Source organism: Lepisma saccharinum, chromosome 8 (assembly GCF_977018435.1).
Source record: "Lepisma saccharinum chromosome 8, izLepSacc3.1, whole genome shotgun sequence".
Classification (NCBI taxonomy): Eukaryota; Metazoa; Arthropoda; class Insecta; order Zygentoma; family Lepismatidae; genus Lepisma; species Lepisma saccharinum.
In genome coordinates, this window is record NC_139236.1 from 14,898,685 (window position 1) to 14,913,997 (window position 15,313).

At 37.2% G+C, this 15,313-nt stretch overlaps 1 protein-coding gene across 1 annotated transcript in view; it reads left to right on the forward strand.

The window, feature by feature from the left end:
• The window catches only part of LOC145991672 (uncharacterized), a 128,873-nt gene that overhangs the window by 60,582 nt on the left and 52,978 nt on the right, over positions 1 to 15,313 (forward strand). Inside the window, exon 2 of the mRNA XM_083127735.1 lies at positions 13,120 to 13,275. Coding sequence (XP_082983861.1) covers positions 13,120 to 13,275 — 156 coding nt within the window. The remainder of the gene's footprint in view (positions 1 to 13,119; positions 13,276 to 15,313) is intronic.

The following is a 15,313-nucleotide window of genomic DNA, read 5'->3' on the forward strand; positions in this document are numbered from 1 at the left end:
GCATTTTCTTCCCCAGCTATCACCAATAACCTATCTACAAGTTTCCTGACATCATCAACCCACACAAATTCTTTAGGCAGGGTGTTGTATTGTTTGATTCCATTGCCAGTCTTGATCTGTGACCATATGGGCTTGATTAAATTATTGTATTTTGCTCCACTGCTCGACTTGACTCTTTTTTTGTGTGGGATCATTGTTCTGGTATAGAGCATCTGATTTTATTAATATTTCTTTGTAATATTCATAATCTTGATCTGTATAGCTGCCAGGCCTTTTCCTAGTCATCAGTTCCCACAATCCAGGTGTTCCGGGGTACTTAACAAAAGCACCTTTTTCTCCAAGATGAGATTCTGAATATACAATCAGATCATCTCCCATAAATGTTACTCTGAAATTGCCAATTCTATGTATGATGCTACCATCACGCTCTGTGTCAGCATATAAGCCAAAAACCTCATCTTTATTGTCTTTAGGTGTGGTTAAATATTTTTGAGCAAGAAGACCCAATTCAATAGGATCCTGAGTAGCTTCAATTCTTCTAGGAGCAATAGGACTAGGTGTATGAATACTGGAAAGTGGGGTGAATGGATAATCTAATATGTTCCTAGCAGCTATAGGTACAAGCTCTGTGATCAAATTTTGATTTTGCTCTGTAACAGTTTTGATATTTTTACCTAATTCACCAATAGCATCAATTATAGGCTGTTCTGTTTGTTTGTGTTTTTCATAGATTCCCCGGTTCTCTGATTTCCATCCCTTAAATCTTTTTACAAGATAATCTCTTAACTTAAGATCATCAATGATTGGCCTTTTCATGGTTATTTATTTATGTTTCAATGTCTAGAAAATTGTTGATTTTATTTCTATATTTGCCACTATTGGGTGTTCTTGTCATATCAATTGTGACAAACCCATAACTATCCTGGTTCCAGCACCTGCTGCAAAACTTAGAAAAATCATTGTAGCTCAAGTCCCCACCTACATATTCATCATGTATGTGTTTGAGGTTGGTATGGTCTTGATGAAACACACATATAAAATTGCTGTTGTCTCGGATCAGCTGCTTGGGTATTTTTGAAAAAGTCTGTGCCAGGTAGAAGCAATCAATGTTTTTGTGTCGGCCCTGTGTAAAGAAATTTCTAACCTTGTTTTGATTATCCAGTATAATGTCATCAAACACAACAACAGAATTATCGAGACATTCATCAAGTGGCTTAACATCTGGTTCAAAAGTGGCAATATCCATCATATAGCTTCATCAGCTGCTGATATTTTAATTGTTCCAAGCTCTTAGAGAAGACATACAAGTGCCTGATTTTCCAGTCTAACCAGTTGGGTGCCAATAAAAAATTATCAATCATTAGTGTAGTTTTACCACAAGCAGATGGCCCAACAATAAGACACCTAATATTATCAGGCAGCAAGTTGCCATTTCTCTTATTCTGCTGTTCAGGTTCTGGCAGCCTCTTTATAACATCCCAGGTGTTCATATTATCACTTTGTTTGCATCGATCCAGCTGTGTTCTGGAAGTCCTAGCCATTTCACAAATAACTTGTTGCTTTTTCTGCGGATGATTTTTTCTATGAGATATGTGTCAGGCTGTTTAGTTTTGCTGAGCTCTTGTTCATAGAACCTGCCTTTGAGAATTTCTCCTCGGTGATCCTTTGTTATATATGTGTTAATTGTCCCGTGTTTAACTTGAACCACTGTAAATAATTCAGTGCTATAGTTTCTTGTAAAACCTCTTTTGAATAGGTGCTTATATTTGCTGATTCTTACTTGATCACCCACCTTGTATTTCTCTTTTCTTGTTGTTGGCTGGTATTTAGGATAATAAACAGTGCTGATCAATTTTTGCTCATCAGATGAAGTTACTTCAGATGGTTTCATGTTGATTGTGGAATGGACCGAGTTGTTATATTTATGTAGAAGTTCTGGAAGAATATTAATCCATTTATAATTACCTTGGAGGGTAAATTGTTTATACATAAGATTTTTTAAGGTTCTGTTGAATCTCTCTACAATTGAGGCTTTGAGATCACTGTAACTCGAATAATGTTGTATTGCCTGGCTTTTAATAAATTGTTGAAACACTGAATTATAAAATTCTTTGCCATTATCTGTTTGCAAATAGCGCGGGGATCTTCCACTCTGATTGATGATTGTCCTGATGGCTTCTGTAACACATGTTCCAGTCTTGGATTTGAGTGGCACAGCCCAGGCAAATTTTGAAAATATATCTATGATAGTGAGTAGATATTTGTAGCCCTTGTTGATTTTGTCTAAGTTTTTCAACTGTCCACTTGCCATTTGAATCAAGTCGCGCTGCCATAAATCATCTATGCCCTTTGTGACTACTGGCAGTCTCTTAAAATTATGTCTGGCCTGTCTGTGTAATTCATCAACAATATTTTTTCTAGACATAATATGTAAACAAGAATATTGCAACTATGGGATGTTCAGCAGCTGAGACTGCAGGATTTTCTAAATATAATTTGTCCCCTATTTGTATTTTAAATTCCAGACAGCCATCATCTTCAATATATGCTGTTTCTAATGTATTGGGGTCTGTAAAATCCTCTAATTCTACACTGGTGATTTTCACTTTGTTATCAGCATTTGTTATTGATAAGGTGGGGTAGTGGTGTGCCTGTGGCTGAAGCCAATATTTGATCTTGATTGGTCTCAATGTGCCCCCAACAAAAAATTGGTAATAAAATTGTGCAGGGGACAGCATATATATTTTGCCACCTGGTGTAAATGGAGAATCATATTCTTTGTTGGGGATGCTGTACAATTCAAGAATTACTGAATGTTTTGGATTCTCGATTATGCCTGTTATTTCCTTTTCTGCTGTGAGCAATCTGCTTGTTACAGATTCAAGATGCTCATTGATAGTCCTAACAATCTCATCATGCGCCGGCTTGATTCTTATGTCCACAGCAAGTTTCTTGTATTGTTGCACAATTTCTTGTAGCTGGGTGGCAAAAACAGACAGAGCATTTGCTTGATTGGATTCCATGGTCCCTAGCTGTTGCTTGATATTAGCCACAATTTGCTGCAAATTTTCAATAACTGCCAATTTTGAATTTTGAGCAGTAAGATCATGGACCTGTCTTCTGATATCCTCAAACAGGGCAACATTAATATGTTGATTTGTTGGTAGAGTGGCCACTGTCTGAGTGAGATGTTTGATCTCTGCCTGGATATTCTTGATATCTTATGATTTCAATATGCGATTCACAGCTCTCTTAATATTTTTAAGTTCCTGTGATGTGGGCAGATTTGACACAGTATTTTGCAAAAATTCAAGTGCTAATTTCACATTGTTTAATTCAGAAGCATCAGCCACATTTTGCATGGCATCTTGGAGCAGGGCTATATCTGCCTGAGAGGGTGTTGATTGTTGTAAAATTTCAAGCTTTGTTTGGATATCATCAATCAAGTGATGAAAATGAGATAGCTCAGATTCAGTGTTGAGGTTTTCAAGCTTTGTGATTTGTTGCTGGACACTAACAAGTGTATCTACAATCCCAGGCAATCGGGATTCTAGTACATTTGCCAAATCACTTTGCACTGCTGCTATTGTACCTTCAAGATGGGTTATGGTGCTTTGAATTTTTCCAAAATCTTCATGTTTCAAGTTGCAGCTTAATATTTGCAACACTCCGAGTTATTGCACTCAAAGCATCAGAAGATGGCAAATTGTTCATAAAATTTTCAAGTGTCTCAATTTTTTCTTTAACCTCGGCTATGGCATTGTTCAGAGGATCCAGATTAGGTATTTGGAGTGATTGAATCTGTTCTTTTAGAGTGGAAATCGCTAGATCAAAATCTTCTTGTGATTTTATGCTTTTGACAATTGTTTGGAGCTGTGCCTGGACATTATTAATCTGCTCTTCCAATTGCTGTTTCAATTGCTCAGAATTGGTGGCCTGGGTCTTAAATTTAGCTTGAAGAGCTGCTACAGCTTCTTCTAAACTTTGAAAATTATCTAATGTGGCCAAATCAGTATATTTTTGAAGCAACAATTTGAGTTCAGAATCAATTTTAAGAAGAGGGTCCATGCATTGTGATTGCAAATTTGTAATTTCTAATTGAAGACTGGCATTGAGTGTAGTTTGTAAAGCTTGTAAATCACTTCTTAATTTCTTGACTCTGACATCAAGCATCAGAATCTCATCACTGTGATCTTCATGTCTTGTATGGCCAAATATATCATTAGGCATTTTTGTTTTAGCGGTTATTTATTATAGAGTATCTAATTCTTAATTCTATAAAAAAGGGTATAAGCTTGTCATAAGATCCCGGGACTTCAATATATAAGCAGTCACCAGCAGAAACAGTATAAACAGTGCCAGAAACCATGTTTGAGTGCTTAATTCTATAAATATTTTTCCCTATTGAAATTTTAACATCACCCTCAGGAGTTGTAATAAATTGCAATTGCCCACCTACAGGTAATTGGTAATGATTTAAATTATTGTTAAATATGTACAATATTTTGCCTGTTTCATCATCAACATCTGTAAGTATGCTGTTCAGATGAATAATTAACAAGCCACTCAGTTTAGATATCATATCAGAAGAGGGTTGTGGTGTTGGCAGCTACATAATAGCCTGTTTTTTGAACCCAAATAAGTTCATAGGCATGTTTATTTATTTCAAATCATGCTCTGTGATTGGGCATTGATTGCCATTTTTCAAATCACAATGACCCCATGGTAGAGTATGTATGCCACATGATAAAATGCATCTCTTATTATCATGTGGGTCCAGAGCCACTTTTCTTACAATATTGCTAGTCAATAAGTGATCCACACTCTGAATTCTGGATTCTGATGTTTTGATTGTGCTACATGATTTGAGGCAATTTTTATAATCTTCAAATTCAAGCTCTTTTTCCACAGTTACTTTGCCAATGCCCTTGGCCTTTTTGGCAGCAACACCACTACGTGTTTCAAAACTGTACATCTTGGCCCTTAACCCAGCAAATGCCACAATAACATCACCAAGTGTCTCATCTTTTAACTTGCCAGGCACCTTTTTGTTGTGGTGTTGAATCTCTGTATGTTCACTGGTATCAAAGTATTTAAACAATTCAGGCTGTGCTATATCTTGATAAACATTTTCTGTTTTAATATCAAGAACAAAACTATCCGTGTCCATGTACATCAATTTTACACTATCACCATAAAAAGGTTTCAGCACATCATAATACAATTTTAACATGTGTAATTTGGCCAATTCCAATATCACAGCCTCTACATAAATAGGTTTATCAAACTTAATCTTTGTTTTTTCATGTTGAAAAGTGCCATATTTTCATCATAAATTCTTCTATAATTGAAATTAGGCTTTGCAACCAATTTTTTGCTCAGGCTGGGGTCAGTAATTATTTTAACATCGGTATGTTTTCTGACATTTTCAATAGTTTTGCCATACACAGAATTGACCATTAATTTAAACAAGGCCTTATCAAATTGGCTGTTTGCAGATGTTCGAAGCACTGTATTTGTATTAATATATGGATTCAACCATCTTGAGTGCCTGAACCTCAAAACTTTTCCAATTTTGGTCACTTGAACACCATGATGCATCAGGAACTGGAGGTTTTTGTAATATATGACATAACCCTGTTTTGGCTCCAGAGTCATCATCAATTTCTTCTGTTTAGAGCCAGGTGAGCACTGAACCTCAGGAATTGGGGGCAGATCAGAAAATGTGTTGTGTAAATTATCTGGAATTGTCAGATCAACCTCTAAGAAGAGGCCATAGTCACTGTCATCAAAATCCTTAAGATCTTCAATATTGAAATCTTCAACCCATTCAAGCCCTGCATATGGCAGTTTATCCATCATGGCATAACCATACAGGCTGTTTGCATCCACATACAGTATATAATTTGATGGCCGTGCTGGATTATAATCACGAATATATTTGTTATTTGCTCTGGCATATCTCTGAGAACATTGCACCATGCCTCCTCTTATACATTGCTCCATAAACAGGTACATGTCTTGATCTTGGATAAGATCCAATTGTATGTTAGTGTTTAAAAACATTGCAGCCCATGCTAGGCCTGGGGCACTGTAAAAATATAATGGATCCAGTTCATAATTTTGCATTGAAGATTTTCTGAATGCTTGAAGTATATCAGCTAAGAGGGTCACATCAAGTTTTAAATATGCCATGTGATAATCACCAAATGTCTGGCATTTTAAATTGTTCCACATCAATTGGGCATGGTGATAATCATCATCAGTAATTCCAGATCCTCTGATTTTGCTGTAAAACTCTTCTTGTGTTGGCAAAGAACACTCATCAAATTTAGAAAAATCTGTAACATAATCATATGGATATACACCCTTCCGCCTAATTAATTTCAGGTCCTGATTTGGAAACAAAGCACATGTGATTTTGAATTGATCATCAGATAATTGAGTGGCCAGTGTGGCCAGGCTAGCAGATAAAATTCTGTAGGAATCAAGAAATCTTATGTGAATAGGAACACCATTAACTTTAATTATTTTGCTAATAGATATATATTTCTCATCATTTTCAGCTAAAATATTTAAATTCTGCTTGTCAAACCCCTCATATCAGATCAAATGATGAAAATCATAATTGGATGCTCCATGGCAAAATATAGGGACAAATTTTGGTCTCTGGATCTTAATATTACAGCTATTACACAGGGCCATTTTGAATTTACCATCTGTATGAGAATGGTGTTTCACCTTGATTTTTGTATCTGAAAATTCAGATTTACATACCGGGCATTTTTCTGCATTGTTGAAATCTTCAATCTGTTTCTCTGTTAAAGGCAACATGGGTTTTGATTTTAATAAGATGTTAGATGCTATGTTATGGCACTCATTTTCTATTCTATGTGCAAATATTTTGATGGCATCTGGCCCCAAGTATGAATCTTTTTTAGTAACAACACCATCCTGTACAATCACATAATAAAAGCTGGAAGGTTCATGTAGCTGGTATGGTGTAATTGAAGATTCTTCAGGATCTGGATTGCAGAATGCAAGAGGTTTGAGATTTGATTCAAAATCACAGACAATATATGCTGGGTGTTCCAACAAGGCTTCAAAATTATTTAATTTTGCATTTTCACTTGGCATTGGCATCACCATATGAACAGGTTTATAGTTGCCACAGTATTTCAGATGCTCAATTAACTTGTTTTTAGCAATTTCAGCATTTTTTTCACAAACCCCTTTCACCATTTTTCTACCATCAAATACACTTAAACATCTTCTACACAACTTGAATATTGTATTGGATTTGTCTAGTTGTGTTCTCACTAAAGCTTCAAGATTATGTATCAGAGTGTAATGATATGTACCATCCTTTTCAATTAAGAGCAAATCAATCGGAACAGCAGAATCATCAACAAATGTACTGATTCTGAGAGGTTCTATCAAGCAATTGCCACGGCCAGTGGAACAAATAAATACATTAATAGATAATTGTTTATCATTGATATTCCTGGCCTTTTTTTCAAATTTATCAATATTCTGAATAGACATTGGATATTCTAAACCCTTCATTGCCTCATCAAAATCGTGCTCATGTTGTTTGTAATAAGTTATTCTCTCAGGATTCCTTGAAACTGGAAACAAAGCAGCTAAAATACACCACAAAAAGCATTTATCATCATTATTTTTTATATTAACCACGGCTGTTTTGTTTTTAATATTGGCAGGTAATGGCAGATATGTAGATCCTTGTAATGGGCTGAATTCAGAAATATTAACATATAACTTGTGTGGAGATCCGCATAGGCTCCATCCTGACTCTTTTGCTGCAAATTCAGAGTGTTTAATATTCAATTGATCTATCAACCTGCTTATTATTTTGTCCGAATTTGCATTTGAATATACAGGTACAGTTTCTGTTATGTGGGGCTGTGTAAATTTTGTGCCATTTGATTTCTTATATTGTGTAAACAATTTGAGGGACAGCTTATAAGAGCCATTTTGTGCATTTAGAATTGCCTGTACATCAGGATTTATACTGTTCAAAAAATTCTTAATACCACATCTTGGCTCTGATACAAGCCGATAATCTTTTAATTGGCCATTAAAACTGCTATGGATAGGTGGTTCATAGCGTGGCTGTTTTGCAGGTCCAGCATTAACAGGTGCTTCATGCTTCCTTTTCAGACCAGATATAGATGGTTGTGGGGGCAATGTTGATGACTGTGCAGAGCAAGTACCTTTATGTTTATATGTGAAATATTCCATGCTATATTTTCTATGGCATTTGGGGCATATTTTTGTGGGTGTTTTGTATTTGTCTGGATTACAATTCCTTTGATGCTTGGCCCAATTGGGGCTGGATATATTTTTATTGCATTGATTACAATATTTTTGACTTGGCATTTTTGTTGTTGTTTATTATATACAATTTCTTGGGATTCAAATCAAAATTCTATGCTTAATAAAAATATCAGTTGGGTTCAGCAGTGTGATGTGTGTGTGTGTGTGTGTGTATGTGTATGTGTGTTAATATTTTTGGCTTTGGTATTTATATAAAATTTCTTGGGGTTCAAATCAAAACTCTATACTTAATAAAAAATATCAGTTGGGTTCAGCAGTGTGATTTGTGTGTGTGTGTGTGTGTGTATGTGTGTATGTGTGTGTGTATGTGTATGTGTGTATATGTGTATGTGTGTATGTGTGTTAATATTTTTGGCTTTGGTATTTATATAAAATTTCTTGGGGTTCAAATCAAAACTCTATACTTAATAAAAAATATCAGTTGGGTTCAGCAGTGTGATTTGTGTGTGTGTGTGTATGTGTGTATGTGTGTATGTGTGTTAATATTTTTGGCTTTGGTATTTATATAAAATTTCTTGGGATTCAAATCAAAACTCTATACTTAATAAACCTATGACAGGTTGTCAATTAAATCAAATAGATTTGTAATTCAATTTATACAAATCTGCAATATTTTTGTGTTTAAAAAATATAAGCAGCACTGGAACAATACAACCTTACTCTTCAACAGCTCTTACAATACTGGCTGATATGCAATACAAAATATCTTTATATACCCTAAGCACGGACCGCATTGAAAACATCTGGGTGGGTGTGAGTGGGTGTAGGTGTGTATGTGGGTGGGTGTAGGTGGGTATAGGTGTGTATGTGAGTGGGTGTGGTCAAGATCAAGGTCAAGGTCAAGGTCAAGGTCAACGTCAACGTCAACGTCGGAGTCAACGTCGGAGTCAACGTCAACGTCAACGTCAGAGTCAAGGTCAAGGTCAATATGTGTGTGTGTGTGTGTGTGTGTGTGTGTGTGTGTGTGTGTGTGTGTGTGTGTGGGTGGGTGTGTGGGTGGGTGTGTGTGTATGTATGTGTATATATGTGTGTAGGTAGGTGTGTCTTGGCCTAGTTTTAAGTGTGGCCAAAAAAAATATCAAGAGGAGCATATTTTTGACAAGTTTATGGACAACAATCTCACAGAAGTGCCTTTTATAAGTGTAGGCAAATCAATCTGAGGGGGGCATACTTTCTCAGGAAATTCTCGAGGGCATTTTTACAAAAATCTTGGATTAGACAGGGATCCACACTTGAGCAAAAAGCTCATATGGGCATGTTGAGCTTGTTTTAAGTGTAGGCAAATCTGCTTGAGGGGGGTTCATACTTTCTCGAAATGGTTATAGGTCAAATTATACTACTTATTACCTTCGGTGCTATATAGATATTTTTTTTTATCTGCATAAGGAAATTCGCAATACTTGCCGCTAGATATTTCACTCTCATCATTGTCAACTCCCACACACCCTATACGCCTTCATGGCGTGGTGCTATGCACAGGGGAACACTTTACCTTTTTTTTACCATTGTCAACTCCGTGCTCGCAATCCTTTCTTAGTTAGACGTAAATATATAAAATAGAATAAAAATTAAATTTAATATCGTTTTCACATATTGCACACCGGCAAACCACCCCTTCCTTTCGAAGGCTGGTTGGGAAGGTGGTCAAACTCTATCCTGTGCCCGTTGCCATCCTAAGGAGGGTGTTCACCAACCTGTCCTTTCTCATAGTTATTGTTTCTCCATCTGACTTTTGGTAACAAACATCTTATTCTGTTTTACTCAACCAGGAACGTCTGCCAACGCTATTTCGACCAATTTCCGGTAGCTCTTTGCCGGAAACTATACGCCTTCCTTTGATTTTCCTCTGGTGCTTTGTCTTCATTTTAAATCTTATGCTTCAAGGATAGGATTCATTCAGCCTCCGTGCACTTTCACCTTTCTCAACATGATCACACTGCACTCTCTTCCAATTCTTGCCATTGTTTCTCGAGGATTCAGCATCATACATAAACTTTCATCAGTTTCTTCATTAGCAAATTCAATGTTGGCTTCTTCAGTCAAGGGTTGGGGCATCGAAAGCCTTTAATGGCGCTATCCTAATCATCGTCATCATCGTCACAGTTTACTTCATCTTCACCATTACAAGAGTCTGTCATATTATTTGACACAATATCAAGCTCTTCGTATCAGATTTATTTCTATTTCAGACTGCGATTTTTCGAAATGACGCGCTTGTTCCTCCATCCCATCTCTAAATGCTTGCTTAAAATCCATAATCATCCTTGCCAGGTCACCTAATGTGACTAAGGCAGCTTCCCCTCTTTCCCATCCAAACTCCATGCTGTTTTTAATTCTCTAAATTATGTGCATTATCTTCTAAATTTTCCGTGACCTCATTAGCCTCATAAAAGTATACATTCGGGCTTGCTCCATGATTGTGTCAAACGAAACGAAAAAACATAAATAACCCTGTAAACGCCTGCAAATATCACTATAATTACCAAAACTCACAAGAAAGAATTAGAATAACACAAAACATTACTGCTTTAATGGATTTTCCTCTTTACATAAAGAAAAAACTCATTATTTAAGGAAAATAAATGTTTAAGAAAATTGGCCAAATGATGTGCCTGAATGCACATGTACTTATTTTCCAAAGCTCCACCACACCCTCCTCTTCCATGTTATTACGAGGAGGTTTTTGCGTCGACGAGAATATTTGTTCATAACGTACAAATCGCAACGCTCTGGAGGTAAATACTGGCAACCCTGCTTCCCCTAGCGGGAAAAATATGTACCTTCTCTGAGAAGGCACGCCCCTTATTTCTCGCAGCCAGCAGTGGTAATTCAGATAACGCCAGAACTGGAGGTTTTCCTCCAGTAGGTCACGTCGACAGGCAGGTGATCGAAAACGTAAGCGATGCATAGGATTTGACCGTATAATTTTGACCCTATTTTCACGGGGCATGGAATATTAACTTGTGCTTACTTTTTGCCTTTTTTTTGTTCTTGTAAGGACTGGTCAACCTTACGTAGATTTAGTTATAGCATAAAATCACTTAGTCATAAACTAATATATTTCATCACTCTTCCCCATCTTCGCAAATTAGCCAAGAGGCACAAAACGCGAAGTAAAATATACTAAATCAATCAATCAATCATAAATTAATATCAGTTGTTTAATATTCCATGCCATTATAGAGTCTGTCTAAAATCAAACGCATCTAACAGAATGTTTCGTGTCCATCTATGAAAGCGTTTCCGATCATCCTGACCTTTTTATCTGTGAATAATAGTGCATGTATCGAATCGATTCAGATTCAGTTTTTATGGTATGTATTGTATTTATTGCCACAATTATTTACAACATTCTGACTTTTAATTGTTTGTAGACATGTATATATATATATATATATATATATATATATATATATATATATATACACGAACCATTTAGACAGCTGCTTCACAACGTTCCCATAGTGTTCTGGTGTTCCTCCCTATTGAAAACAACTCTGTAAAATGTACCTTCTTCCATAAGCAAGGACGAAAAAACGTGTTTGTTTTACAAATCCAAGTAGCCCTAAGCATTTAAGGTTACCTTGATGGAAAATTGATTAACCAATCTTGTTCCACACAGCACGCCACACCATTAACTTACCAGCACTAACCATTAAACTTTGATCTGTCGAAAATGAGTTATCAGATATAAAGCATCGAATATTCTGTTTGTGAACTTCCTTATGAACATAAACAATAGCCTTGTCACTGTGAAGGACTTTTCATTTAATGGAAGTGTCACACTGTAATTGTTCGCGACAACCATTCATAATGCGCAGCTCTTAATGGATGTATCCAATTAAAATCGTGTGCAATGGCATGTGAACTTCTCTCCCTAGACATCACTTTGATCTCGATGCATTACCGATGAGCTAAACAAATTTTAGGGCATTTTTCTAACACCTCGAAAAGGAGCAAATTGGTACAAGAATTCAGTCATAACTTTTTACTGGTTAAAGATACATCAAAAACACCTTCACCATTGTGAATTCTTGTGAAATTCTAGCCTGATTTGATATATCATATCACCCCCTTCCCATTTAAAATTCTGAAATTGAATTCAAGATGGCGAACATCAGGTGGCCGCCAACCGTGCAGGTGGCGTCAATGTGGTTCCCCCTTTGCCTGGCAACGATTGGTCATCACTATTTCCACGTTGCGCGCTGCAGTGGCCTTGTACCGAGGGTATTAAATGACTTTTTGAGCCACCCTGTATATCTTTGAGTATTCACATATGACAAGTGAGCACTCTCTATCTGATCAACAGCATCTGTTATGAGACTTGCCTTATGGTACACATTCTAATAACTTAAATTAATACGGAGTAGGCCCATCCTTTGCACGATGGGCAAAGGATGGGCCCTTTTTCCATCTCCCTGCACTCTGAAGCGTTGCTCATTTCAGGTCATGCATGTACTACATGAAATAAGCCGAGGTTTTGTTCCATATATCGTTGGAGTATTTAACTGGATATATTCTAAAACTTTCGTTACCTCTCGTGCTCTGTGGACGTAATAGATATCAACCAACTTTTGACGCCATTGTGTTTCTGACAACCAGTAGGTAGGAAACGAGCTGCGTGGAAAAGCATAAATTGGTGGCCGTGCAGATCCTTACGTACCAAATTTCGAAAGCTTAAAGGTATCTTATTAAAATGATGGAAAGTCTTTAGCTTGCAATCGTGTAAGATTCATTATATTTAATGTTTGATCTTTTCAGATGCAGAACGTGATGTCACATTGACCATGTGTTCTGTGTGTCACTTCATTGAGCTTTACGTTCTCATCAACACACTGGTCTCTGTCGTGAACGGCAACCCGTTTTTCCAGCTTCCACATGACTACGACAAGTATGAGATGCCTCGGAAGTACGATGGTGAGATTCGAAGGTCGCATTATGTACACAAAAGTATTCATGAATGTACGAGTTACGCATTATGTACATAAATAAGCTTTGAAATTGCATGAGATAGGATCTCACTCATTCTATTTCTTCCAAATTCTCTCTCTCTCTGCTTGTGTGGAGAGTATGCTTCTCTCTCTCTCTCTCTCTCTCTCTCTCTCTCTCTCTCTCTCTCTTTCTCTCTCTCATCTTTCCCTTTATCTTTCTCTATTTGTTTCAATCTCAATTGTTCAGACACTACTACATATGAAAGGAGAAAATTGTGAAAGAACGATTTGATTTATTTTGCCTGTCGTTTCTGACACTTTTGGCTAATTTCTATGATGAGGATGAATAGTGATATGATAAAATTGATGAAGGGACGATCGCAGACATATGGACAGCTCACTACACAAGTCCCTTAGGAGATTATACTGGCCATGGGTTCTCATGCCAGAGTCACGTTAGTCAGCAAATGCAGTTGAGGGTGTACTACGTGGAAAGGAGGTTGTCATTTAGGCATCTTGATAAAGATTCACCTCTTGCAGCTGAAGGAAGAAATTATGTGTAAAATTGTGTTTGATTGATTGAGTTTACTTCGCTTTTCTGTCACTTTTTGCTAATACCGAAGATGAGGATGAGTGATGGTACGATGAAATTTATGAAGGGATACAAGGAACACCCATGCTCAGGACGGGATTCCAACCGGGAATCTAACGCCGTAGCGTGCTGTGATAACCATTCATACTAGAGAGTTCAGCATAATTACATTTATATCTGATATTTATATGCAAGGTAGTAGTGTAAATTGGTTGTTTCTACGCAACACTTGGTACGAGCCCTTTTTTTATGGATTTAACCTCAGTGGTAGCATATTTTGACGATTTGTTTGTTGATTTTATAGCGTTTGACGACTTTTCAGTGCAATTTTCACCGCATCTAATTTTTTTCCCACTCACACTTGGTACGAATGCCACGATCTTACGTGATATAACTTAACGTATCTTACGATTTTTTTAACGATCTTCAGTGACCTATCATTTTTTTTATTTACGCACCGAACTAACTTACATTGGACTCCGCGTTTGTTTTAATATTTCAGTATTTTAAAGCTTTCTCATATTTTATATAACCTAAAAAAATGTGTTGATTTTTTTTAGTATGTGGCATTTTTTTTTTACGAATTTTAAAACTGTTCCGTCACACTCTCGTTCTTCACGTCGTACGCGAAGGACTTCTCTGCGACCAGGATGACGCTGCACACGGTAGCCTCGGGCAGCGCGTCGTGGTACTCGCAAACGATCTTGATGTTGGTTCGATCGTTGACTACCACCTGCTTCCTTTTTGTGGTATTGATGACGAACATGGGTCTTTGTGCTTTGAATTCACTGGGTGTGTAGTACATGTCGACGTTTCCCTCGGTTACGCGCTTGTAAGCAGAGTACGCTTCGTAAAGTTTTAGATAATCATCTTTGGTCATGTCGATGTTGTAATTTTCGCGCGAGAACACTTCGTTCCTGCCATTCTTGAGATAAACATTCTTCATCTTGCAGTCGTCGAACTTGCTGGAATCTTTTTCCTGATTGTTATCGCGTCCGGTCTGAAAGAGTACAATGACGAAATCTGGCATGTCGAACTGTATGTTGTTGAACTGCGTCGTCACGTCAAATTCCATGTGACTTCCTGACGCTATTTTTTGCACGCACTGGTAACCGTGAAAGTGAATGGGCACCTGTGGACTTTTCAACATCTCCGCTTTGTACTTGAGGGCATAGTTCGTTTCGTATTCCACGATCGGCATTCTCAACTCCATGCTCCGGATGACGCATTTGGCTGCTTCGGGTAAAGTGTTGGGCAGCGGCGTGATACCGTCTGCGTTCAAGTTGCTGTATCGCATCAGTGCGTCGTTGTCGTTGGCCGCTCTTCGAAATGTGATTCTCAGTCTTAGGGTGAGTTGTTGTATTTTATTGCCCGAAATATAGCTCGGTAGCCCCCCAAACAGATTTTTCCTAAGTCTTACCGTTTCCAAGAT